The sequence below is a fragment of the Mesocricetus auratus genome, unplaced genomic scaffold (assembly GCF_017639785.1).
Source record: "Mesocricetus auratus isolate SY011 unplaced genomic scaffold, BCM_Maur_2.0 Super-Scaffold_100676, whole genome shotgun sequence".
Classification (NCBI taxonomy): Eukaryota; Metazoa; Chordata; class Mammalia; order Rodentia; family Cricetidae; genus Mesocricetus; species Mesocricetus auratus.
In genome coordinates, this window is record NW_024429266.1 from 105,782,471 (window position 1) to 105,808,138 (window position 25,668).

The 25,668-nt window shown below is 49.5% G+C and overlaps 1 protein-coding gene and 1 long non-coding RNA gene across 6 annotated transcripts in view; one reads left to right on the forward strand and one right to left on the reverse strand.

Moving 5' to 3' along the window:
• Positions 1-25,668, forward strand: part of Prkag2 (protein kinase AMP-activated non-catalytic subunit gamma 2) — a 249,890-nt gene that overhangs the window by 94,988 nt on the left and 129,234 nt on the right. The window contains exon 1 of one of the 3 annotated variants that reach the window (XM_013126117.3): positions 5,995-6,124. The exons of the other annotated variants lie outside the window; for them this stretch is intronic. Coding sequence (XP_012981571.1) covers positions 6,031-6,124 — 94 coding nt within the window. The 5' untranslated portion in view covers positions 5,995-6,030. Of the gene's footprint in view, positions 1-5,994; positions 6,125-25,668 lie in introns of those variants that run through there. 3 annotated transcript variants of the gene reach the window in all.
• On the reverse strand, positions 856-14,976 carry LOC121136559. 3 transcript variants are annotated; one of them, XR_005873590.1, is made up of 6 exons: positions 14,649-14,976; positions 9,258-9,425; positions 8,786-9,134; positions 6,297-8,223; positions 4,969-6,048; positions 856-996 (listed from the first exon to the last, which is right to left on the reverse strand). It is a non-coding gene; the product is annotated as an uncharacterized LOC121136559 (long non-coding RNA). The 3 variants fall into 3 exon arrangements; XR_005873589.1 differs by lacking the exon at positions 9,258-9,425 and having other exon boundaries at positions 6,297-6,374; XR_005873588.1 differs by lacking the exon at positions 9,258-9,425.

Below are 25,668 nucleotides of genomic sequence, written 5' to 3' on the forward strand. Positions count from 1 at the left end.
CAGTACTTTCAGTCTAGCTAGAAAGAAAATTAACATATAAGACAAAATAATGGTGTAAGCTGGAAGTGTGCAGTGTCCCAAGGTTGTGGTCTTCATTGCTTTGTAATCTTTCTTGTTGCTGAGTGCAGACTTATACCTGGAATCTAAACTGATAGCAACAACGAGAGCATACACGAGTGTATCCATGAATGCCCCCCACAGCCCATTCATCTCTGCATTTTTGTGTGCAGTTGTGGATTTCTGTGATAGTCTTCACTTGCTGTAAAGAGAAGCTTCTTTGATGAGTGGTGGGAGCTGCGGTTATATCTGAAGATTTAGAGCTAAGAACTGTGGTGTGTGTGTGTGTGTATGTGTGTGTGTGTGTGTACGCACATGCATGTATGCATATTTTGCATGCTTGTGGGTACATGTGTGTCAATGTGTATGCTTGTGTGTGTGCATATAAGAGCCCCAAGTTGGTGTTGGGAATCGTACTCAACACCTCTTCCAAATTCTTTATTGAGACAGGGTCTCTCAGTCAAGCCCAGAGCTCACTGACAGGGCTAGTCTCACTAGACAACTTGCTCTGGGGATCGTGGTTCTGCCTTCCGAGGCTTGACTTAGTGGCAGGCCACCACAGCCACCCAAAATTTACAAGGGCTCTGGGGACCCAAACTCCAGTCCTCCTGCGGGCACAGCATGTGCTCTAACTACTGGGTCACCTTCCCAGCCCATGACTGTGTGGTGGGTTTATTTTAATGTGTGTTTTCACAAAATTAGTACATTTTAAATTAAAATAGAATTACATCACTACCCCCTCCAACCCTCCCAGGTATCCTCCCCTCCAACCCTTCCCGTGTCCCCATCCCCTCAAACTGACAGTTTCTTTTTCTTTATTGTTATGTAACATACAAATGTGCACATAAATAGGCAAATACAGCTTGCTGAGTTCAGTTTTGTCTGCATGTATGTTGTTTTCAGGTCTGGACACTTGGTATTGTGTCACCAGTAAGGAGCCTGAAAAGTAGGAAAAAGAAACATGAAATGCTTTACTTGGCTTTACACCTCGCCCTAAATCTTGTAGGACTGGTGTCAGAATGGTGTCCTGTGAGGGCATCTGCTGTCCCCAACCTCACTGTTCCTGGTTCACGCCATTGATGACTATAGTTTTTAAGGCATGATCTAGAAAGAGCCAGACCACTTTAAAACAGCCTCATCTTGTGAGCGCTCCCAGGCCTCTTAAGTGCTTCCCTCTCCAAAAGCTTCCTTAGTGTAGACCTTGTGCCAGGCCAAAAACTCAAGCTGAACCTTGCCTGTTCCTCCTCACCCCCCCCACCCCCCCACCCCCATTCCCACCCCAGCCAGTGACCCTGAAGGACACAGGGAATTCTTTTTTTCCCCTTCACCTAATTGATCACATTCTTAAGTTCCTTAGAAAGACCCCCAAATGCCCCTGTGGGTTAAGTTCAGAGCAAAGGCCAGAGCCGGGCAGAGGGATTGTCTGTGTTTCTCTCCTGTGCTTAGCCACCTGGAAAGTGACACAGTCTGTTCTTCTTGGCACTTCAAACACAGGGTTCACCTGCACTGCTGGCATGCCATGGCTGCCATGGGGATGCAGAACAGGGTTTTCAGGATTGGCACTTCTGCCTTTAAACTCTCCTACCTGGAGGTCAAAGGTGACTATGAAGAATCTAGACTCTTGCATATTCTTTTTCTTCCAAGGAACTCACTGAGGCAGGGCCTGGGGGAGCCAGAGGGGGCTTTGACCTTGGGCCCTGATGTTGTATTGTGTGCATGCAAACAGAAGTAGAATCAGGGTTCTAGTCCATGCCCCCTGCCCTGGCTTTTCAACTGTGTGACCCCACCAAGCTGCTACTCTGACTCTCAACTCTTCATCTTTAGATGGCTCGGCTATTGATGCCTGCCCTTCAGCCTTGTAGGGACAAAATGGAATGACAGCTGTTAAGTTGCCCAGTGCTTGCTTGGTTTGTAAGAGACTCTTGGTAAATGGTAGTTATTATTTTGATAATGAAAATACCGTTCTTGGAGAACAGGAGTGTCTTTGAGTGGTTTACAGCACCCAAATCCCCTCCATCAACAGCTGCCTGGAACATTCCCCACCTGCTGAGTGAGTGTCTGGATAAACCAGGATAAACCAGGCCACCATGCCCACCTCCACTTGCTGTTCATTTCCTTATAAACTGAAATTCGTCTGCTTCTAGTCACTAGACATTGAAATATTTCTTTCCACATTCTGTGCTCACTTTCTAGAGTAAGAATGCTTACATTGTTGGCTGGGGAGATGGCTTAGTCAGTGAAATGTCCCAGAGGCATGAGAACCTCAGTTTGAATCCCCAGAACCCACACAAAAAGCTGCCCCCTCCATGCTCAGCATCCCTATACTGGGGAGTGAGGACAGGAGAATCCCTGGGGCTCACTGCCAGCCACTCAGTCTAGTGAATTGCCAGACTCCAGGTTCGGGGACAGACGCTGCCTCAAAAAATAATGTGGAAAGCAATTGAGGAAGTCAGTCCACATCAACCTCTTGCACGCGCGCGCACACACACACACACACATATACACAATTTCTCCACTTGTGCATGCATGCAAACATGCATTAAAAAGAACATTATGTCTTTTTACATAGCCTTTTATGTATGTTCAGTGGCCCATGCAGACAGATCTTTGCATTTTTCTTCTTATTTTACTTTATTAGGTTGTTGTTTCTTTTTTGCATTTTTGTTTAGGGATAGGTCTTAACTGTGTAGCCCATGCTGATCAGGAACTCACAATCATCCTGTCTCGGCTTCCCCAGTGCTACAATTAAAGGTGTGTGCCACCACACCGGGATCATCATAGTTTTAAATTGAGAAAAATTTAATTTTTACTTTAAGCAGAGTTTATATAAATTCTTCAAAACCTAAAATGTGCACACTTCATCTTTTGCAGAGTTTTTTAATCATGGGAAGTTTGGGCCACTGTAATCTGACCACGGAGATACCCTGCTACTATACTAGAGACGTAGCCAGACGGAAGGACTGGCTTCTGGTGGCCAAAGGACTAAATCAGCCGCACATGCAGCTTAGAAAATCTGAAGTGTGACTGGAAGAAGGGGCCCTCATGGGGAAGTGGGGACAACCCCAGCAGCTGTGCTAAGGCTGGTTCCCCACCTCACAGCATCCAGTGCAGCGCTGAAGTCCCTGCAGTCGCCAGTAACTCAGTAGAGACCACAGAAAAGAAGTCAAGACAAAGCTTCACCACCCACTGTCAGCGAGAGGATGATGGGGCAGTACAGAGACAGGCTGGGGCAGTACAGTGAGGCAGGCAGAAATACAGGATGAGGCAGGGTCTCAGCACTGTGACCAAAGGAAGGCCCTGGGGATGGCAGGTCAGAGGCCACTGAAGGGAGTAAGTCTTTATTTGGGTTCCTAGTTTCAAAGGGATTTCAGTTCTTCATGCTGGGAAAAGTGTGTTGGGGACGTGAGGCCCAGTTGTTAGTATTGTGTGGGCCAACCACAGACAAAGTGGGTCAGAGCCAGAACAAGCTCACTCCCTGTGAGTTCCACCAGCTAGACTCCAGACCACAGAGGTCCTTCAACCACCCACACTTGGCTGGAGATCAAGTTCTCAGTCCTGGGAGAGACAGTCCAAACTCCTACTTATGGCATCCTGGACCTCCCTTGTCGTGGACTCTTCCTGCTTGGTGGAGACCCTCATAGCAAGGCTCCCTAAAGCTTGTACTTTCTCAGCCTGTTGCCCTACCTAGGGAATCCATCATTTTCTCACACGTGCTTCATGGTGAACAGGTGGTAACCGACAGTGCTCAACTCGGCCTGATAGAATAGCGAACCCACACAGAGCAGCCAGGCTTGAACTCATGGTGGTTTCTTGTGGGTTTGGGTCCTCCTCACAAGTGTCCCCATCCTATCTTCTTAAACCCCCTCATTTCCAGATGTCATGTTAGATAACAAAAATTTATCAGTGAGGTTTGTGAAGGTGATTCCATCTAAACAGGGAGCTGAGAAGCCCCACGATAGTCATCTACAGCACAGGGACCATGTAACTAACTCTTAGGTGAGTGGTTATTTGGGAGAGCATCCACTCAGGTTTCATTACCATTTGGTGCAGATTATTGGAACTTGGTTTCTACAAATTATTTGCCTGTGTCCCTGAGAATGGGTCAGTGCAGGTGTGTGTGTGTGTGTGTGTGTGTGTGTGTGTGTGTAGAATGGGTCTGTGCATGTGACTGCAGGTGTGTGTATGTGAGTGCAGGTGTGTGTGTGTAGAATGGGTCTGTGCATGTGACTGCAGGTGTGTGTATGTGAGTGCAGGTGTGTGTGTGTAAAACGGGTCTGTGCATGTGAGTGCAGGTGTGTGCATGTGAGTGCAGGTGTGTGTGTGTAGAATGGGTCTGTGCATGTGAGTGCAGGTGTGTGCATGTGAGTGCAGGTGTGTGTGTGTAGAATGGGTCTGTGCATGTGAGTGCAGGTGTGTGCATGTGAGTGCAGGTGTGTGTGTGTAGAATGGGTCTGTGCATGTGAGTGCAGGTGTGTGCATGTGAGTGCAGGTGTGTGTGTGTAGAATGGGTCTGTGCATGTGAGTGCAGGTGTGTGCATGTGAGTGCAGGTGTGTGTGTGGAGTATGGGTCTGTGCAGGTGTGCGGGGATCATCTGATTCCCCTGGAACTGGAGTAACTGGTGGTTGTGATCTGTGTGTCATGGGTGACAGGATTCTCTGAAAGAGCAGTGCAAAGTACATAGTCTTAGCCGCTGAGCCATCTCTCTACCCCAGAGTGTAAGAACTTGAAACGCTGCTATGACCTGGTCTCATCCTGGCTATGAGAGGTGGACATTGAGTCCCAGAGATGAGAAGAGACTTTTGCAAGGTCACAGTGCTACTTAGTAAGAGAGAAAGTTACTTTCTTTAGTAAAAGCCATCAGAAAAACAAGCTGGTTTCCCTCTCTTGTGTTTTACCCTCTTTTTACTTACAGCACATGTGTGAACTAAAGCTTCCATGCTTTGTCAGGGTGGACATTAGACTTGTGGTAGATGAGATTAGTGTTCCAGTCTTGTCTCTGTCATTGGCTGCCGGAGCTTGGATGAGCCACAGCCCACCCTAACTGTCTACAGTAGGAGTCGAGTGAGATGTCCTCCAAAATCTGAGTTCTGTCGTGCAGTTCTTAGCAAGTCAGGTTCCATGCTCGACTGAGACCTTGTGCTGAATCCTACGGCAACCCTTCCTCTCCTGAAAGGGGATCTTGCTATGCTCCCTAGAAGAGTGAAGGCCAAAGGAGATTCAGCAGAATCTAGCCCTGGTGTTCTCAGGGCTTCTCCTCAGGCAGCCTCTGGAGCCTTCTAGCTCTCAGAGCCACAAGCACATGCATCAAAATAGTTGTGTGATGTCATGTCACAATGGGAATGTGCTCTAGCCAATTGGTGCCAAGAATTGTCTGTACAGGGTGGTTTCCTTTTACAGTCTTCTTAAAGAGACATCACGCAGATCTGCACATGACTAGCAGGCTGGTGCCGGCTCTGCCTACTTGGGCTCCCCTTCTGCTTTAAGTTTAAAGAGAATAAGTAACCTGGAGCTTGTCGGTGAGCCTGTGACCTTAACTACATAAACAGATCCCCTGCAAGGTTGTGTTCGTACCTCCAGTGGCTTCTTGCCTACTTAGGACAGGCGACACTGACACTCCAGCTGCCTGCCGGGAGAGGAGAGGTGCGGCCAGTCAGAACTGCTTCTGCTCAGAAGTCTCAGGGACCTCAGTGAGAAGAACTGCTGTGAGGTCCCCTGTGGCTACTAGACTGGTCCTGGGGCACGACCCTCATCTCCTGTTGATCAGAGATGTCTTGGTGAGGACATTCAGACCCACGGGCTGTGGCTGAGTCTGACTGCCTCTCAGCAGTGTGAGCTGTGACGCCCAGGTACCCGCACTTGCCATCTGATGCCGCTCCCCTTCTGGTGAACCCCTGTTCACGAGCTGAGGCTCGTGCTGGTTCTTCAAGTCCTGATATGTTCATCTGTCACCACTTCTGTGACCACAGTGACTCATGAAGCGCTTTGGAAGTCTGAGGGGCAACAAGAAACCCAAGGACCAAAACCGAAGCACCCAGAGGCGCCAGTCGGAACCCCATGGGCTTTTTGGTAGGACCCTGTCCTTTCGGTTTCTCTGATGATCGTGTGTGTGTGTGTGTGTGTGTGTGTGTGTGTGCACGTGTGTGCACATGTGTGCGTGTGTACACCTGTGTGAGCGTGGCTTGCTGCTCTGGGCATAACCCTGAGGCAGTGTGGTTCAGGTAAAGGGATGACTGCTTACCAGTGGCCATGCTGCTCCCGGGAACTGTGTCACCAGCACCATCACTCTTCCTGAGGATGTTTTCTTTCTCACCTGGCTCTGTGTGGTTTAGGGATCAATTGGGATGGTTACTGGTTTAGGAAAAACAGTGGCTTAAGGAAGACTGAGGATGAGTCGAACTGTCAGCTTGTCTTGTTACAAATTAAATGTGTGTGTGGAGAACCCCATCTGCCAGAGGAAGGGACTCCATCTCCTTGGTCCCTGGCAAGAGATCTGGTTGATGGAGGGTTACTTGGGAGGGAAGACATCTGCCTGAATTGTGTCCCTTGGGGAGAAACTGTTTCTGGGACATGCTACCTGAGGTTCAGGGGGTTGAGATCAGCATGGCTGGGAAAGATGACCACTTATCTATGGTTCATTTCATGGGCCTGCTGATGTGGAAGCTTGTGTGTTCTGTTCTTATGGAGTTGTGTAGGTGGAATCCACGTTTCTGTACATCTAGGGAGCTGGGTGATCTCTGACCACTCAACCTTGGATGGTGGCTGTCATGTTTTAAGAACTGAGACTGAGGCTGGAGGTGTGATTCAGTTGATAGAGTACTTGCCCAGCATGTGTGAAGAAGCCCTGGGTTTATCACCAACACAGGGTAAAAGTAGACGTGGTGACACATGCCTGTAATCCCAGCACTTGGGAACTGGAGGCTGGAGGATCAAGTCCATCCTTGGTTCCAAATCAAGTTCTAGGTCAGCTTGGGCTACATGAGACCCTGACTCAAAAAAAAAAAAAGTAGAATGTGACATTTCAACTGGTAAAAATTTGTCACAGGTATAATAAATAGTGTGATGACTTTGACAGACATCTGAGCAGGAACATAAAGTATGTAGGATATAGACTGAAAAGAAAGAAAAAGAGGCATTCTGTCTGCCTGTACCTTCTGCCACCTCTGATGCATCCGTGCTCAAGCCTCAGTGGTCTGAGGAGGCAGCATGGAGATGGGGATTCCTGGAATCAGGGAGTTTTCCCTCTCATGAAAGAAAAAAAAAGCTGCAAATTGAACCAAAGAGTTGAACCCCATTGAGTACCAGGGTGAATTTACAGAGGAATGGGGTACCTGTCCCAGCAGTGAAGGAAGAAGGAATACTTTCAGAACCAGAAGAGTGATTCATACAAAAACAAGACTCATTTTAGATAACAAAGAAGTAAATGCTCATTTACTATAGAATTAAATCTGACCATGTTATTGAAGGAGAAGTCTAGTTTTGGTAATGGGGATAGGCATACAGACCTGTTATTAAACACCTGGTGTGTACCAGACAGTGGTTTCTCCCCTGGTGTATGAGAGCTGGCTGCCATCCCATCTCCTAAGCTACTGAGATCAAAAATAATATTTTCATCTCTACCAGTATCACAAGAGCTTGCCTGCAAAGGCTGGCCCTGCCCTCGGGGTCAGGGACATGGGGGCTCTCGGAGCTACAGTCCTGCTCAGGCAACTGCCAGGACTCTGGGCTCTAGGTTCTCCCTTTACTTAACAACACACTGAGCTAAGAGCTGGGCATCTCCTCCATTGTGCCAGGCCTGGACTCACTGAGTGAAAGGAAAAGGCCATGAACTGTAGAGGAAGCTTCCTCCCAACTCTGCTTGACTAACCCAGCCTGCTCTGTGAGACCTTCCAGGTCTCCATCCAAGATTTCCTGGTCTCTGAGGAAACAAGTCCCGACAGCTCAAACTATGATCTCCAGCCCTGCCCCTTCTCTGCTTAAAAAAAAATGATAGCTTCAAAATGCCTTTTTCCAGTGGGGCCACCCTGACTGTCTAGGAGGTACCACTTTGAGGGTAGGTTTTATGTCCTTTCTTCCATTGGAGAATTTCACATAATGAGGTGCCTGCCTCTTCTGCCCTTGGGCTCGCCTCTGCAGCTGGGCCGGTGTCTTAGCCAGGGTTGCTATTGCTGTGGTGAGACACAATGACAAAAGAGCAAACTGGCAGGAAAGGGTTCATTGGGCTCACACCCCACACTGTGTGTCCATCACTGAAGGATGCAGGACGGGAACCTGGAGTCAAGGGCTGATGCAGAGGTCATTGAGGGGTGTTGCTAACTATCTCCATGGTGGTTCTTATAGAACCCAGAACCACCAGCCCAGGGATAGTACCACTTACAGTTATCTGAGCCCTCCCCATCAATCACCAAGAAAATGCCCTATAGGCTTTCCTACAGCCTGATCTTATGCAGGTGTTTTTCTTAATTGAGGTTCCCTTCTCTCAAATGACTTCATGGCTTGTGTCAGGTTGACATGAAACTACCCAGCACAGCCACCTTCTGCAGAAACTACTCCCTGTGGGGACAAGAGAGATACACTTCATTTCATCCCGTGTCCCCTGCTGTTCTCCAGTCAAGTGGCTTGCCTTTGTCTCACATGGACACTCACGCATACGCGTGCGTACAAAGCATAGGTCCACAGACCTACTGTCGTACTCCACACTTACCCACGCACACTTGCACACTCACTCACCTCCACGAAGCTGTCCTGGGAGCCCTTCCAGAACAACTGGAGAGGATTAGCAGGGGGCTCAGGTCTGCCCCGTGACACAGAGCCATTGATGTGGGCTATAGGTCTTTCACCAGGAAGTATTATGAGACTGTCATCGGAAAGCTGACCATCTGGGCCAAGTGATGGAATCCCCTTGGACAGTTCTGTGTCATGGGGTGCTGAGCCCAACTGAACATGGACTGCGGCCACAGCTGCACACAAGCGAAGCTCCCACATGGAGTTTTGTGCTACGGATGCCAGACAGAATTTCCATGTACTCCTTCCTTTTGTCTCTTCAGGAGAGAGATATCCAGATTGTGTCAACAAAGAGCTTGTGGAGAGAACAGCAATAATGCAAGAGGGGATTAGGAGCCAGACAGTGCTACACAGCCTCATTTCCACCCTCTGAGTATAGGCAGAGTTACAGAAAACCTGACTGGCGTAAGACCCTGACCTGTGGTCACCTGTGGCTCTCCCAGTGAGCCCAGTTCAGCAGGATCATGCCATGACTTTGTGAGAAGCATCCTTCTTCCATGTGAGGCACTCTCCCTCTGCACTGCCAAGCCCCACTGGCACAGCTGTCTGGTCCCACTCTCGTAACAGACCTTGAGTGTATGTGGTCCTAGGAGAATATCAAAAGCTCTGCCTCAGAGGCCAAGGCTGAGAAGCAAGATCTGTCTGCCTGTTCTGTCCTTTCCTCCACTCTCTCCCATCATTCTCCTCATTCTGACTCTGTTGTCCCTACCCCATACGCACACACACACACACACCACTCCCTGATGGCCCTGAGTGTCTTGAGCGAATTTGCTGTAAATACCCCAATACAGTTTTTGACTTTTCCTAGTGGGAATTTTCAGTCATACACAGGAGAATGTAGTGGTGCCCATGTCCACGCCCAGCCATCACCTATATCCTGCCAGTCCCACTGGGTCTACTTCCCATTGGCCCCTCGCTCTGAGGACTCAGCAGCCTGCAAAAGTCAGTTCTGTGTGGGACTCACAGCTCCATGAGAGTAGACAAACATTGAGGGTCTTGGTTTAATGGTGGCAAAATGTACACAGCACATTTGCTGTGTGTGACTAGGTATCCTTAGGATGTTCACACTGCTCTGCAGCAGTCACACTGTCCTCCCCAGAGCTCCCCCTTGTTCACTGGGATTCTGCACCCTTTTTTTGGATTTACGAGATAGGGTTTCTCTGTATTGTTTTGGAGGCTGTCGGTCCAGCCTGGCCTCGAACTCACAGAGATCCGCCTGCCTCTGCCTCCCGAGTGCTGGGATTAAAGGCATGTGTCACCACCGCCCGGCGGGATTCTGCACCCTTTAAACTCCTTCCACACCCCAGGCCCTGGCCATCCTCGTGCTGCTTACTGTTTCTTTTGGATCTGACAGCTCTGAACTCCTCGTAGCAGTGGAATCACAGGGAGGGTGGTGGGGAGGAGGGCTCAGGAATAAAGTACATCAGGGCAAGCATGAGATCCCAGTACCCACGAAAGAGCACGATGTGGAGTGTAACTGTTACCCTAGCAGCAGGGTGGAGTTGGAGCAAGGGGACAGGCAGATCCTCGGTGTTTGGTCTAAGCCAAATCCACTAGCTCCAGGTTCAGTGGACAGACCCTGTCTCAGCAGCTTAAGATGGAGAATGACGAGGAAGATACCCAGCCTTGGACTTTGACCTTCCTCACCACATACAAAACTGGAACCGTGTTGTGTTTGTCCCTTTGTGATTGACTTGTTTTTGACAAATGAATTGCTTTTTGTTGTAGGATAAGGTAGCAGTGGGGTCTGAAAGGAGTGTGAAGGGTAGGTTCACTGGGCATGGCCACGGTGGGGAGGCAACTTGTGATCAAAGCCTTCTGCTAGGTGGAAAGACCCAGGCTGTGGAGGACCACCTGGTGTAGTGGGACATAAGGAAATAGAGTTGAGCCCTTAAACACCACCTTAGGGGCCATGAGCAGGACTCTGGTTTGTGCCTGTGTGAGGTGAAGCCCCTGAGTGTCTGGAGAGGATGGCTGAGGTTCTGAAGGCAGGGATTGCGATTAAAGCTGGAATGGGAAGAGGGTTGAGCCAAGCTTCAGCTGGGTTTTCCTCCACATGCCCCTGAAAGCCTGGTCTCTGCCCAGACCTGGTGTCCATTCTTTGTGTACAACAGAAGACTAGAGTGACTAATTTGTTAAGACAGTGCCTTCCTAGGAGGATAGTACATTTCTCTGGTCAATGAGTGGTGTCTGGAACCAGGAACCAGTCATTGGCCACATAGAAATACCCAGCTAGTTTATGAACCCAGTGGGGCCAGGCCCATCTCCTGCCCGCCTCACTCTGGCCTGGGTCTGGATTGCCATCTGTGGACCCTATTTCTCTGCAGAACCAATCTACATGCATCTTGGACAGGGAATGGATCAACTTCAGATTGGGTTCTCCGATTGAATCACTCGGTCAGTGGCAGAGTGGCTGAGGCATCTTTCCGCTGGTGGTTCAGTCACAGCACCTCAGTGCAGTGGTGGTTGGAGGGTGAAGGAAACAGGGGCCAGTTGGCCTTTTTCTCTGGTTCCCAGCCCAGGTACCCAAAGTCACTGCTCTGCCCAGAGCACTGTATGGGTCAGGAAGATAAAACTGACCCACAGAAGCCCATTGGAAACTGCTAGACCAGAGTAGCATACTGTCAGTGAGTAATATACTGGGTGGCTTGGAGATCCCAGGAGCAGTGTGACTGGGCGAGGAGAGGTAGCTCTTCTGAAGAGCCAGGTTCTGAGTAAACTTTCAGTCGTAGACAAACGATACTGAGCCCAGAAACATTGCAAAGTGTCATACAAGATACTAGAACAAGCCTACAGAACCAAGAGGGTGGAATAGAAGATCGGGGTGGGGATGGGGGTTGGGAAAGGGCATGAGTTCAGGGTTTCCTGACCCAGAGCTTGGGCTAATACTTGGCTTGGGTCACAGTCAGTCCCAGATCTGGTCACCACAACCTCTGAACCGGACCAACAAAGAGCCATGGCACCCTAGGGGATGTGCTCACCCAACTTCCAGTGCCTTGGAAAACACAAGAGCTCAGTTTCTGCAGAGAGCAAGCAGAACCCATCCTCCTATTGTGATCTGTGATGCAGGAATTGAGAAGGAAAAACATTCGAATTCTGAACACTAAAGAAAAAAATCAACACTGAGTGTTCTCTGGGGCACAGGCGGTTTCTCACACCACCCTGTATCCTTGGCCCCAAGCCGCAGTGGGCCCTACCGCTTTCCCCCATACTTTTTAATGCGAGGGCTAGGTGCAGTCCTAGCCTCGGGAGCACTGCCTCCCCAAGGACCGCAGTGTTGTGTGGCTGGCTATAGAGGCAGCTTCCCTGCCGGGGAGGGGGAGGAATGAGAAGATTGGGGACTGGAGCCATCAGAGGAGATAGCTCAGGCTCAGGGCCCAGGTCGGGGAGTCCTGCTGTAGCAGGAAGCAGGTGAAGGGCCTCAGATGAGTTCTCAAGGAACCTTTGGTGAGTTGGGGCCCAAGGTGCTTGAGGGGTCCAACCATGAACAGGAAGAGATAACACAAACCAATGACAGCTGGTTTCCCAAGTAAAAGAGAACCCTAACAAGGCTTAGTAGAAGTCAGCCCTCCCAGAGCTTTCCTGAAATAACTCATATCACATCTAGTTCTTTCTGTAAAACCTGAAAAAGAAAATAACAATTTTGAAATAAGAAAATGGTTTATTCTGAGCCCAAGCACCAGGCATCATGGTTTGAAACACAGACACAGGTTACTAGGAATGACATGGGTCCCCATAGATCATGGTCCTCCTACAGAGAGGTACCTGAGGCTCGTACAGTCCCAACAGAAAGGTGGCAGCACCATCCAGGAAGTGGGCCATAGAGAGGTGAGGAATCTCTGAGATTTTGACACAGTCTTCAGCTGGGTGGAGACATTTTATGCAGAAGCTGGTGCCCACTCATTCTCAGCCTTGAGGTTGGGAGGGATGAGAGACCCGAGAGTCTAGCGTACATTTTAGGGTCTTATCCAGAAATCACAAAAAATTCCATGCCAGAGGCAAATGTTGATAATACATGGCTGCCATTGTGGGCCCAAAACCACCCAATACAGTCGTGGCCTTTTCATTGTTTGCCTTTAAATAGGGGTCTCATTGTCCAGTTCACGGTCTCAGATGGGCTCAGATGACAGGTGTTTGCACCACACACAGAGAACCTTGGTTTCCTAGTCCACAGCCCATCTTCCCATAAGGTTATGATGACAAACCATCTAGAAGTCTTACACAAAGCCAGGTTCTGTAGAGAACATTAGTCCACACTTCTTCCCTGGGACCTTCAGTTTTCTGGGAGTCGAGCCAGAAACAGCCCACACTACACCCCTTGACTGTGGAATTTAGTGTTGCCACTCCCATGGACTGGAGCGAAATGCTCTTCTTTCTGCTTCTACCATGAGAGAGGCCTGCAGAAGCAATGTGGTGGTGGTGGGGGCACCATGGGTCTTTAAGAAACTCTCAGACAAGTGCATGCTTCCCCAGATGCGTTTCTGTTGCCCAGCATCTTATTGTATATGCCAGTAAGTAGATGATAGATGTATAGGTGAATGAATGATAGATGGTAGACAGACAGACAGACAGATATTGGTGTCTGTTGCTGTGATAAGCACTGTGACCAAAAGCAACCTCAGGAGGAAAAAGCGTAAGAAAGTGTCTGGCGTCACAGGCAGTGGGAGCCCTTTTAGAATGTCGACTCATCAGTGAGGACAGCAGTCCTAAGGCTGGTTGGAAGAAGATAAGCCTGTTCCCTCATCTCACACACCCAGACAGGGTGCTCTGTGGCCTAGAGTTTGGTGGAGGAGGACCTGAGAATTCTACCAGCAAGGACGGCTCTGACCTTGATTTTTAGTCTGGGACAGATGGTGACATTTAGAGAAAGCTCAGCTTTGTCCTGGCTGAGAAACACCCAGAGAAAAACCACAACCTGAGCTGTGTGTGAGGGCCTGAGGAACCTGGCCTTGGGGACCTCAGATCCTTCCTCTGGAGAAATATTTGTCACCCTTCCTGAGCAGTTCCTCATGTTGTGATGACCCCAACCGCAAAATTATTTGTTGCTGCTTTGTAACTGTAATTTTGCTAGTTATAAACCCTAATGTAAATACCTGTTTTCTGAGGGTCTCAGGTGACCCTGTGAAAGGGTCTGTGAGCCCCACAGGTTGAGAACTGTTGCTCTGAGTCTCCCCCTACCTGGAGGTAGGAAAGCCTCCCATTGGCTTTCCCAGGAAGGAGCCCCCCTGTGCTGTGGGGATGAAAAGACTTGGAAATTAAAGGTGAAGACAACAGGAGAACAATGTGTGTAGCATCTTATATTGAAGATAATTTGGGGTCTTTTGTTTATTTTTGTGATGCTGAGGATAGAGCCAGTTCCCATTCCTTTTGATGGTCTTACATATGGCCATCCCTGAGGGACCTTTTCCTAAGAGCTACCCAATTCTTGCCAAAGGTTGCCCAGAAGCCCACCCTTTTATGTACACAGTAATCAGTTGGAGCCTGGCTCTGCACACCTACTCCTCCATGGGCCCCTAGTCACTGGAGGCCAGGGACAGGCAGCCAGACAGCACTGAGACCCCTGAGGCCCACTGAGACATCCACAGAAACCAGTCTTGGTGTGCTCAACCTGCCTCACCTTCTCATCCTTGGAAACAAGAGTCAGGGCTCTGCCTATGCTCTCCTTTCTCCTCTGCTTCCTGACCAACCCTGATGCTCCCTTTTGTGCCCCCTCCCTCTGGTGACACATCTCATCTGCGACTGAGCCTTGGCACCCATTCCCAATCAACTCGCTGGTTTTTCTCCCAGTCCCGAGTCCGGAGTCACTTACTGCCAGCAAGACTCGGGTTCAGCCTTCCCATGGCATGCACACGGTAGGCAGGGACTCTCATGAGCAGGGTCACTCCATTCTCCAATGTCGCATTCCTGTCAGGACTCCGTGTTGGGATTTCTCTGCGACTGGAAATCTGAGCAGCTCTGGGTTTGTAGCCACTCACCGTCACTATAGCAACCCCTGACTTAACCAGCCACACACTAAAAATAGATCACCTCGTCCCTGATATAGAAAAATGAAGGAAAACAGGAGTGGGGCAGGACCCACCCCATCCAGTTACTAGTACCCAGATCAGCTTGGAGAGGCAGTGATGCTGCTGCTTGGGTCTCTGTATGCACCAAGAGTAGAAAGGCCAGGAAGGAGGGGCACAGCTGAAGCATGCTCAGAGCGGCTGTGGCTTGGCTCTTCCCCGTACACCAAGCCTCAGCTGTCCTCTTTCTGTTCTGAATCAAAGCATTTAATGGGAAAGTACAGTGCATCCTAGGCAGGGCTGTCTGCGGCCTTTTTGGCTTTCTGTATGGGGAGCTGCTTTGTTTTCTAGACAGTCTGTTTGTGTACCCCAGGCTAGCCCTGACCTCACATCTGTCTGCTGAGCATTGTGGGGGGGCACCCCCCATACCTGACTTGTTCTGTTTTTTCAATCTTAATTTGTCTGCAGGTTGTAAATATTTTTTGAGGGCAGGGATGTAATTTGCAGGGCATCATGAGAGCTCCTAGTCCCCACAAATGAAATACTGAAAGGCTTGGGAATGCCAGACACAACTGTTCTCCCGAGTGAGCCTGGAGAGAACTTTCAGATATCTGAAGGGCCATCCCTCTTACTGGGGAGGGAGTACTGGCTCCTCCTCTGAGGACCCGTGGAAAGACACAACTTGCTACTCTGGGACTAGCCCGTCACAGCACATGCAGTGACTCTTAATGGATTTTATTGCATGTCCAAATCATAGAATTTCAAGAACTTTTGAAAGTGCTCAAAAGTTGTTCTGGAAAGGGCCTGTGCAGGAAGGAAGTAGAGCCTGTCCCTACTGGCATTTCTCACTGTATCTGAGAGGGAGGCTGGTGGCGCATCTTGTGGTAGAAAGTCTCAGTGAAAGGGGTCTGTGTCCCCTGAGCACCTGTGTCCACACAGTGGGCGCTCTGTAGCCTTCCTTGTTCTGGGGAGTAGGTTTTTTAGGTGATGAGAGATGTGATGACCGGGGCTTCTCTAAACTCCTGGCTCTAAGCTGGAGCTGGGGTAGTAGTGGACATTTATGAGCATGAGAACTGTGCTTGGAATGTGCATGACTTGGATGGTAGAACCATAGGCCAGGGCAGCCAGGGGTGCGGGGGTCAGGGGCTTGGGTTTGGACCTTTCTGGAGAACTCTACTGCCGGGAGACCTTAGGGAGACACTCTCTTCTCCCTGTCCCTCCTCCTATCCCCCTCTCTCCCTCCCTCCCTCTCTCCCTCTCCCTCCCTCCTTCCTTCCCTCCCTCCCTCCCTCCCTCTCCCTCCCTCCCTCTCCCTCCCTCCCTCTCCCTCCCTCCCTCCTTCCCTCCCTCCTTCCCTCCCTCCTTCCCTCCCTCCTTCCCTCCCTCCTTCCCTCCCTCTCGCTCCCTCCCTCCCTCCTTCCCTCCCTCTCCCTCCCTCCTTCCCTCCCTCTCTCTTTCTCTCTCTCCCTCCCTCCCTTTCTCCTCCCTCCTCTTCTTCCTCTCATTTCCCTCCTCTCGCTATCCCTCACTTTCCTCCTCTCCTTCCTTCCTTCTCTTCCTGTCGCCTCTTCTCCTTTCCCTCTCCCTCTCCTCTCCTTCCTTCCTTCTCTTCCTGTCTCCTCTTCTCCTTTCCCTCTCCCTCTTCCTCTCCTTCCTTCTCCTCTCACTTTTTTTTGTGACCAACAGAAAAAACTAAACAACCATGTTCGTCATCTAAAAGTGCATGGCTTAACAGTGCTAAGCACATTTGCATTTTGGTGACATGCCTCATTCCCTCTCTACTCTCAGAATTCATCTTCCAAACTCCTTCCATCATACAATGGCCCCTCCAGTCTCTGGCATTCCCCCAGTCTATTGTCTCTATGAATCTAATGGTTCTGGGGACCTCGTAGAGTGAAATTGAGTATTATTTCTCTCTCTATCCCTTTTTGTGCAATGCCCTTGACTTCTCCTGAGCTGTGGTACATCTCTGTCCTGGGTTAGGTCTCCTTGTGGTATGGTGGGTTCCTTCCCATACTTTGACAGATTCCCCCATGCTGTAGCATCTTCCAGATGCCCTTGGAAGAGTGATATTCCACCATCCAGAGACCCCCTTTACACATCCACTTGTCACAGGATGTCTGAGCTGTGTCCCATGTGTCCCGTTTTTTGTCACACCTGCTGGAAACATCAGCCTCTCTCTAGAAGTGATGAGTGAAGCAGCAGTTGTCCCCACCCTCTCAGCCTGGGACTGGGCACTGAGCATCCATCTCCCTCACGTCCTTGCAGTGAAAGTGTTAGGTCCCTGCTTCTGGTGGACACCCTTGTCACACCACCAACCCACTCAGTGCCACCTACTGAATCTAGGCCAGAGGTCCTGCACTCCCATCCAGCCAGAGATGCCACAGCCCAGAACCATCCACTGAGAGTGAAGTACCTAACCTCAGACAACCCAAATGGAAGCTCTGGGGCACATGTTGAGTGATGTGGTAAGCCCCTAGAACCCATAACACCCCTACAATCTAGTGTTGCTGAGGCGCCCAGCTGTACTGCTTTGCAGTCCCACACCACCCTCTGTCACCTGTCCTTCAAGAAGGCCTTTCTGAGACCCCAGAGAGCCAGTCATACACTCAAGCTCATTCAGGGTCATCATGGAGATGGTCCTTAGAGGAGAAAAACCTAGGAGAATCCTCATGAGGGAAGCTGTGGAACTCACAGGCACCATTGGATGAGGACCAACTCAGATCACCAAGGGCTCACACAGGCTTCCCAGCCCACAGGTTCTGGGCAACTGGCCCCTGGGAGATGTAAGGGACAGCAGAGTAAAAGCAGCCATCAGAGCGGTCCTGGGACAGCCCATAGTGCTACAAAGTTCATCTTACGGTTTCCAGAAGTTAACTTGATCTGTGTTAGCATCAGAGTTGGAATTGAGGTGAACAAATGTAACTCAGATAAAAAAAACCAGTCTAGTAGCTAGGGAGATAGCTTAGTTGATAAAGTACTTACTATGCAAGCATAAGGACCTGAGTTCAATCCCCAGCCCCAACTTTAAAAAGTATGTGATGGCATGCACTTGTGGGAAGGAAGAAACAGAATTACTAGGGCGTGCTGGTCAGACCAGTCTAGCCAAAACAGCAAGCTCCAGACCAGTGAGAGATGCTGCCTGGAAAAACAAGGTGGAGACCTCCTGAGGAACACAACCCAGGGTTGACCTCTGGTCTCCATAGGCACGTGCATGCATGAACACACATACACATCAGCACATATGTGCAGGAGGAGGGGAAGCAGGGAATGGAGAAGAGTTGAGTTTCCAGTCACAACCCTCAAGTAAAAGGACAGCTGGGTCTCCCTTGAAGAACCCCAACACACCACTAAGCAAACGTACTGCAAAGCTCTCTCCCAGCTACCCACCCCCAAAGGGCTTAGAGGCCTTTATCAGGACGACTGTGCATTAGGGGAAAGGTCACACACATATGGAAAGGGAGTACCCCCATTGCCCTTAGTTAAGGGGAAAGGGCACAGGATTGTAGACGGAGACTTTCAGAGCCAACTGGAGAGTTGACAGGCATTTAAAGGGCTGAGGAATGTCATCTAATCAGACACTGGATACTGTCTATCTAATCATCCTGGGTACGTGTTAGCAGCACACCCCAAATAAGAAAGTGCCAGTGACAGCTGTGGTTGGGTGGTGTTGAGCTGTCTGCTGATGGCGGGAAGGCCACAGCTCATGCTCCTGTGCTCCTTGGACCCATGGAGACTCTTGGAGCAACAAGTCTGCCATCTCTGTCCCCACCAAAACCTTGCTTCTGTTTCAGAATAGATGTGATTCTGCCCATTTCTACCCAGGCAGTCAAGCCTTCTCTTATTGGAGGAAAGCCTTGCCTTCCAGTGAGGGAGGAGCCCCCTAGGACTTTGGGAGAGAAGGGGTGAGTCGCTGGTCCAGACCCTCCTGGAATGGAGGTTGGCGGTGGTATCTGGGTACTACAGGTCAAATCCAGGGCCACCAGGATGCTGAGCAAGGTGTTCACCACGGAGCTGGGCCCAGCCCTGGGTGTGGGCTATGTAGCAGAGTGGAGGAAGGGAGGTCAAGGTCAGTGTGTGCCCTTGAGACTGGGAAGGAAGAACTTGGCAGGCGGTGGGGCTGGTAGTGTGGACGGAAGGGGAAGTTTCCAACAGTCCTTTCACCACAGAGCTGGCCAGGTCCCCCAGCTCCACATGGGAAATGGTCCTTAGCATTGCCCCAAGAGGGCTCTAACCAAAGCCTGTCTTGACTCCCAGTCTTCCCCTGTGCTGCCACCACGGGGGACTGGGGCTGTCAGTGCTCAGAGGGTCCCGAAAGGCTTGCAGTAGGTGGGTTGCCTACTGCATCCTGGTTTCATCTGTTCAGAGAAGACGGAAGTTCAGCCCCACTTTATTGTTTTGAGGGTTGTCTGAACACATGTGTATTTAAATAGGTGTACATGGGGATGTTAACATATTCATGAAGGATAAAAAGTATCTGCTGAGACCCACAGTCAAGAGCAAAGGCTCAGTCAGAAACGCTCTTGCTTCACAAGCATGTGAGCCTAGTTCAGGTGTCTGTAGGTGACATCATGCCCGTGCTGGGGAGGCGGAGATAGAACTTGTCAGGGCTAGCTAGCTGCTGGCCCTTCAGCCTAGCCTAATCCGGAAGCTCCCAGCCAGTAAGAGAACTGGTCTCAAAAGCCAAGGGGGAGTAAGTGAGGCAACAGCCAAGGCTGACCTCTTACCTCCTCACCTGCACACATAAACCTGAGTGTGTGTGTATACACATGCATGTGTGTGTACACATGTGTACATGCACCCACAAATGCATTCATCCAGACAAAACCCAACATGGCACATATATAACACATTCTTCCATGCCGGAACTCAGTCCGTCCCCCATCATCCCCCCCGTTTCTCTGGCTGAAAGCAAGTCATTCCAGGGCCCTTCAAAGATAGCCCAGGCACTCGGGAGCTTACTGTTATTATAATTGTTTGGTGTAAATGGTAGCATATTATACATTTTATTCTGCCATTTGCTTTTTTTAACCCAGCACAACAGAAGGAGATTCACTAAAGATGAGTGCATTCATCACTAAGCAGCAGAGCTCTCTGCCCCACAGTGGGAAATGCATTCCCTAGTAAATTCTAGAAGGCCGGGGCAAAGGGATGTTTTAGAGGCAAAATGAAAAAGATAGACTCAGTTGGTTTGGGTTTTTTAAAATTTCCTTTTTGTTTACATTTACTTATGTGTATGTTTGTGCAAGGGAGTGTGTGTCACAGTGAGCAAGGACAATTTACAGGAGTGGGACCTCTTTTTCCTTCCACCAGTTGGGTCAAAGGGATCGAACCCACACTGTCAGGCTTGACAGCAAGTGCCTTTGTGGAGCCATCCCACTGAGCATTATTTTGAAACAGTAACCCTTGCCCACAAGTATCATAGCAAGGGTAGTGTCAGCATGACTTTGAACAGGCAGCTGCTAGGCAGTTGTCCTTGGAGAAGTATTTTCTATGATAAGGACTGGTGGCCTTTGTGTAAGACTGGGGTTCTGACGGCCTGTCTGTGTTAGTCGTAGTATATGACTTCCTTCATAGTCTTTGAGCTTTATTTATTTCATACATTGTTCTGTTGGGTTTTGATTTCTGCAGATCTACAGAGGGATCTTTTCAGTCCTTTGCTGTTTAGTTAAGAGCTGCTGTGACACAGTAGAGTGGGTGGGGCTTATGGTCGCTGCTACACAGGAAAGTGAGATGGGAGAATCGGCCTGAGCAACACAGTGAGACTGTAGCTAAAAAAACCGGTAAACTCCCAGCATCTATTAGACATGCAGTTTTATCTGTGGAACAAGTTTGTGTGTCAGACAGCAAATGCAACTTCGTTTTGATAGATAATGCCAAGTTGTAGCCATGGGCCAGGCTCCCTGGGTTCCTGTCATCTCAAAAGAGCCTGAAGGAGAGGCTGGAAACTTTCTCCAGTTTTGGGGGGCTGGGAGTTAATCCAGAAGTGTGACCTCCTTACATGGAGGGTCCTAGCTATAGGGAAAGGCCTGAGGTTATAGAGCTGTCCAGCAGGACAGCTGGGATCTGGGGGCCCAGGAACTGAACCCTGGGCCCCTGGGGACTCTGAATAGCCAGATCTGGACAGCAGGAAGAAAGCAACAGCCTGTGGATGCCCTGCAAATTCCTCATACAGAGACTGAGTGAGCCAGGGACACCTCAGCACTCAGGAGGTAGAGACAGGAGGGTAGTACAGTTTCAAGGCCAGCCCAGCTCACACAGTGAGTCCAAAGCCAGCTTCTTGAGACTGTGTCTTTGTGCAGAGGAAGGAAGTCATGGGAGTAAAGGGGAAGACAAAGCCTTTGATGGATTGATGGTTCCTGGGAAGGGCTGGCAAGGCAACAGGCTCAGAGAACTTCTGGGGCACTGGGAGGGAGACCTGCTTACCACAGTCCATCCCCTGCACCCCAGAGGCTGATCCTAGTACCCAGTGGTTGGCTGGGAGCAGCCCAGGGCTAGAAGTTATCGTCATGGAGGAGAAATGAGTCTCCTTCACCTTCTGTCTTTAAATCCCTCCTGTCAAAGGTTTGAACTTACACCAGAAACTGAGCCAGGGCTGCACATGCCGAGTGAGAAGGGTCAGGCAGGACCACCACCCCTTACTGCTGTCAGTTATGTCCTCCGTCACATAGCAGCATGGAAAGACTGGTCTCCACCAGTGGCCTGTGTGGCGTGCCTGAGCCAGCATGGTTCCTGATCCCTTCTACCTCCCCAGGCTCAGGGCCATCTACTCAGGGTCTTCATTAGCACATGTACATGGAGTGAGGGACTTGCCTAGGGATCCATGTCTCCTTACAGACCAGAAACCACAGCCTTTCCTGCCCCCTAAAGGCCTAAGGTGAAAGCAGAGCTGGGCTAGAAGTACAATAGGCCTCTTTCCCGACAGAAAACTCAGTCCTTGAGCTTTGGAGTCCACAGAAGGGAACAGGAGAGGAGGGGGAGAAGAGAGGAGGGGGAGGAGAGGAAGGGAGAGAGGAGAGGGGGGAGGGGAGGGGAGGGGATCATGCAGGGGTGAGCTGGAGGTTCCAGTTGAACACTGACTATGCTGGCTTTGCAGCAGTGAGGTTGCAATGTGTTACACAAGCTGTCCGGTCTATGTGTTCTGTTCAGACAGCCCAAACTAAACATCCACTCTTCTCAGGAAACCAGGAGGTCCTGCTGGGCACTTGCTGCTATGCAGCAGAAGCTCAGTCTGGCTAAGGACATCGTTGGTCAGGCCTAAGGTTTCACTGTGGTGTGACATTGCTGCAGGGTGCTGAGGGACCCTCACATCAGAGCCCCTTTTCCCATCCAGGGTCCCAGCATTAGGTAGATACAAAGCAAGGTTGGGACTAAGGAGATGGCTCTGTCAGTCAAGTTTGGATCTCCAGCACCCACATAGCAGTACCCTCTGTAATAATGGGTAGGGATGGGCAACCCCTTACCCACCCACCCACAGAGCCATCCCTAGAGTTCAGTGCCCAGCCAGTCTAGCAGAATCACTGGTCCCAGGGTCTGTAAGAGACCCTGCCTCAAAAATAAGATGGAGTGTGATAAAGACACACAGTGTTGACCTCTGACCTCCAAATGCACACATGCAAACACATATGCACCCCCATAGCCATACATGCGATGTTAGATGAGCAAAAAGAAGGACTAGTGGCCATCCAGTATAGAGGATGAGTTTGAGAAAGAGCCCAAGCAACAGTTGCCCCGAGACCTGTCACCACCTTGGGGAAGTTGCTTAGCAGATCACCTAAGCTATAGTGGTTCACCAGCTTCATGCACTCAAAACTCACAGCACTTTGCGCTCACCAGGAATGTATTTGCGTCAGATCTGGCTCTCATTCCAGTTGGCACCCACATGGATGTGGGCACACTATCGTATTAGAACTCCTCCACCCTTTGGGTAGGTAGCGACTGGTACAATCTAGGAGAGGTGTGGTGCCTGGGCAGCTACACAATGATACACAGTGGAAGCTCGTATTTTGTGCCCTTGACTGTCAAACATCTCTTCGTCCCCATACACCTCCCGGAAGGTTGAAGTAAAATACTATCCTTGTCTTCTTGAGGTAACCTATGTCTGTCACCCTGAGTGGCTTTGGGGGAGTTCCCTAATTCTTAAGCTGCACAGTTACAGTCTCTTGGGAACACTCACAAATAGCTCATTGCATCCTATGTGTTTTCAAAACTTAACTTTATAAGGGCAGCTTCTTCCTGGCTTTTACTGTCCCAGATGCTTATGGGAAGGTCATTGCTACTCTCCCTTTCTGCCACACCCATGTCCCTAAAAGGTTGCAAGAGTTCTGGGGGTGGCCTGGGTGAGCCTGCTCTGAACTCTTAAATCTGTGGCTTGGCTCAGAACTCCGTGTTCTCTGTTGCAGAAAACATTCTCAGAGGAATTCAGACCACTAGCTAGTATAATTTTATATATCCTGAGGCTTTGCAAAATGAATTTATGTGAAGCCACGTTATTACTTGATTGGGTCTGAGTTTTCACACACACCCACACAATGAGGAAACGGTGTCTCCCCTCTTTCGACATAAGTGATCCTTCAGCACCTGTGTGTGAAGTCTAGGTTGAACTCTACATGGAGCAGGTATGACTGGTTTGAGCATGGGAACTGCAAAGATCAGAGTTTGGAGGTTAACCCATGGCAAAGATCAGAGTTTGGGGGTTAACTCACGATGGGCTCACTTTGTGACTTGTTCTAGTACAAAGAACCCTCATTCACCTCCTTGTGTTGCACCAAGGACCGGTGACTTAGTATCCACCAGAATCCAAGGGGCTTGGCACTTCCCAGCTGAGAATGTGTAATCATGGATGTTGAAATTCCCTGTGCATGTATTTCTAGAAAGTGAAGGTATGTAAGAGACAAGGAGGGTGGTAGTTTGGGCTACCCACTGGCCAGCTGGGCAACTAGCCACCAGCTCAGCAAATCTCATTTCCTCTCTGCACAGCCCACCTCCCTTCCTGGGAACCACTTCTATTATGGGAGGTGGGCGGACGACGACATGCCACAGGCTGTGTGAGTTCTCTCCTCCACTATGGCTTCTGCAGGTCATGGGCGCACATGGCATGTATACATGCATCACACACAACACCCATACACATGAAATAAATAATATTGTTTTTAGAAACTTAAGAATGGTTTTTCTGAAGCTGTGTAACTTCACTCAGAAGTTCTCTGTGCTCTGAGGGTGACATTCCTATCTGATGGCCTTCAAGAGCTCCAGGAAGGATTTTTCTTTAAAAAAAAACAGTTTCCATTATAGATAAGGTGTTATGTCTTGGATTGATTTCAACATGATTCCTGGGGGCTGGCAAGATGGCTCAGAGGGTAAAAGTACTTGCAGTGCTAGCCTGAGGGTCAGAGTTCAATCTCCTGATTCCATAGTGGGAGGGAGAGGGCAGGCAGGCACCCTCCTAACAAAGTCACACTCAGAATTTTACACTTTCACTAACAATTTCATTTTTATGTACTTATGTACCATAAAAAATAAAGTAAACTACAACAGTTGGAACTAGAAAAATAATTCACTTTATATCCTCCTTCATGACTCATGCATCCTTTTACCTACATTCCATCCTTCCTTATCATCTAGTCTTGCCATTTATTGGTAATGTTTTATTTTAATTTTAATTGTGTGTATATATGTAATGGCATCTTGCCTGTAATAGTGACCACGCCCTTTGGGTATGGTTTTGGGTGTAGATATGACCCAGGTGATCCGTTTAAGCTAGAGGAACTGGGGACAGAAACCCCCTGGGGTCTAGGAGAGCATCTGTGAGGCAGGATCTGCATCCTTTGATCAGGAATGCCTCGAGACAGTTACTTACTGTTACCTATGTAAGTTCATCCCCAATAAGACACCTATTTATCATTTATCTTGGGTCTGGTGAACTCATTTAAACCCGGCCTCCAATTGGCACCCAACATGAGTGAAGTGAAGGTGCCCTCAGAGGCTGTAAGAGGGTGTTGGATCCTCTGGAACTGGCATTAGCAGGCGTTGTGAACCATCTGATGTAGGTGCTGGTCCCTGAACTTGGGTCCATCTATAAGAACAGTACATACTCTTAACCACAGCGCCATCGCTCTAGTCCATCAACCTGGAATTTTGGGGGGTTTTCAAGACAAGGTTTCTCTGTATAACAGCCCTAGCTGTCCTGGACTAGCTCTGTAGAACAGGCTGGTCTTGAACTCACAGAGATCTGGCAGCCTCTGCCTCCTGAGTGCTGGGATTAAAGGTGTGCGCCACCACCGCCTGGCTAATTAACCTGGAATTTTTAAGGTTTGTTTTCAATGGAGTAGAATTGACATTGCCCGTTATTTTTTATTAATATTATTAATTTTTTAATCCCAGTTCCCCCTCCTCCTCACCTCCCACTCCTCCCACCTCTCCACACCACCTACCATCTGTCTGCTCCTCGGAGAGGGTAAGGCCTCCCCTAGGAAATCTACTAAATCTGTCCCTACTTGAGGCAGGACCAAGGAGGCAATACCCCCCACCCCCATCCACCCCCACCCGTGTCTAGGCTGAGCAAGGTATCTTTCATATGGAATATAGAATATAGAATGGACTCCACTAAGTCAGTTCGTGGATTAGAGTTAGATCTTGGACCCACTGCCTGTGGCCTCATATATTGTCCCAGTCACACCACTGTCACCTATATTAAGGGAGTCTAGTTAGTCTTATGCAGGTTCCCCATTAGTCAGACCTGAGTCTCAGCTCAGGTCAGCTGATTCTGTGGGTTTCCCCATCACGGTCTTGACTCCTTTGTTCATATTATCGCTCCTCCCTCGCTTT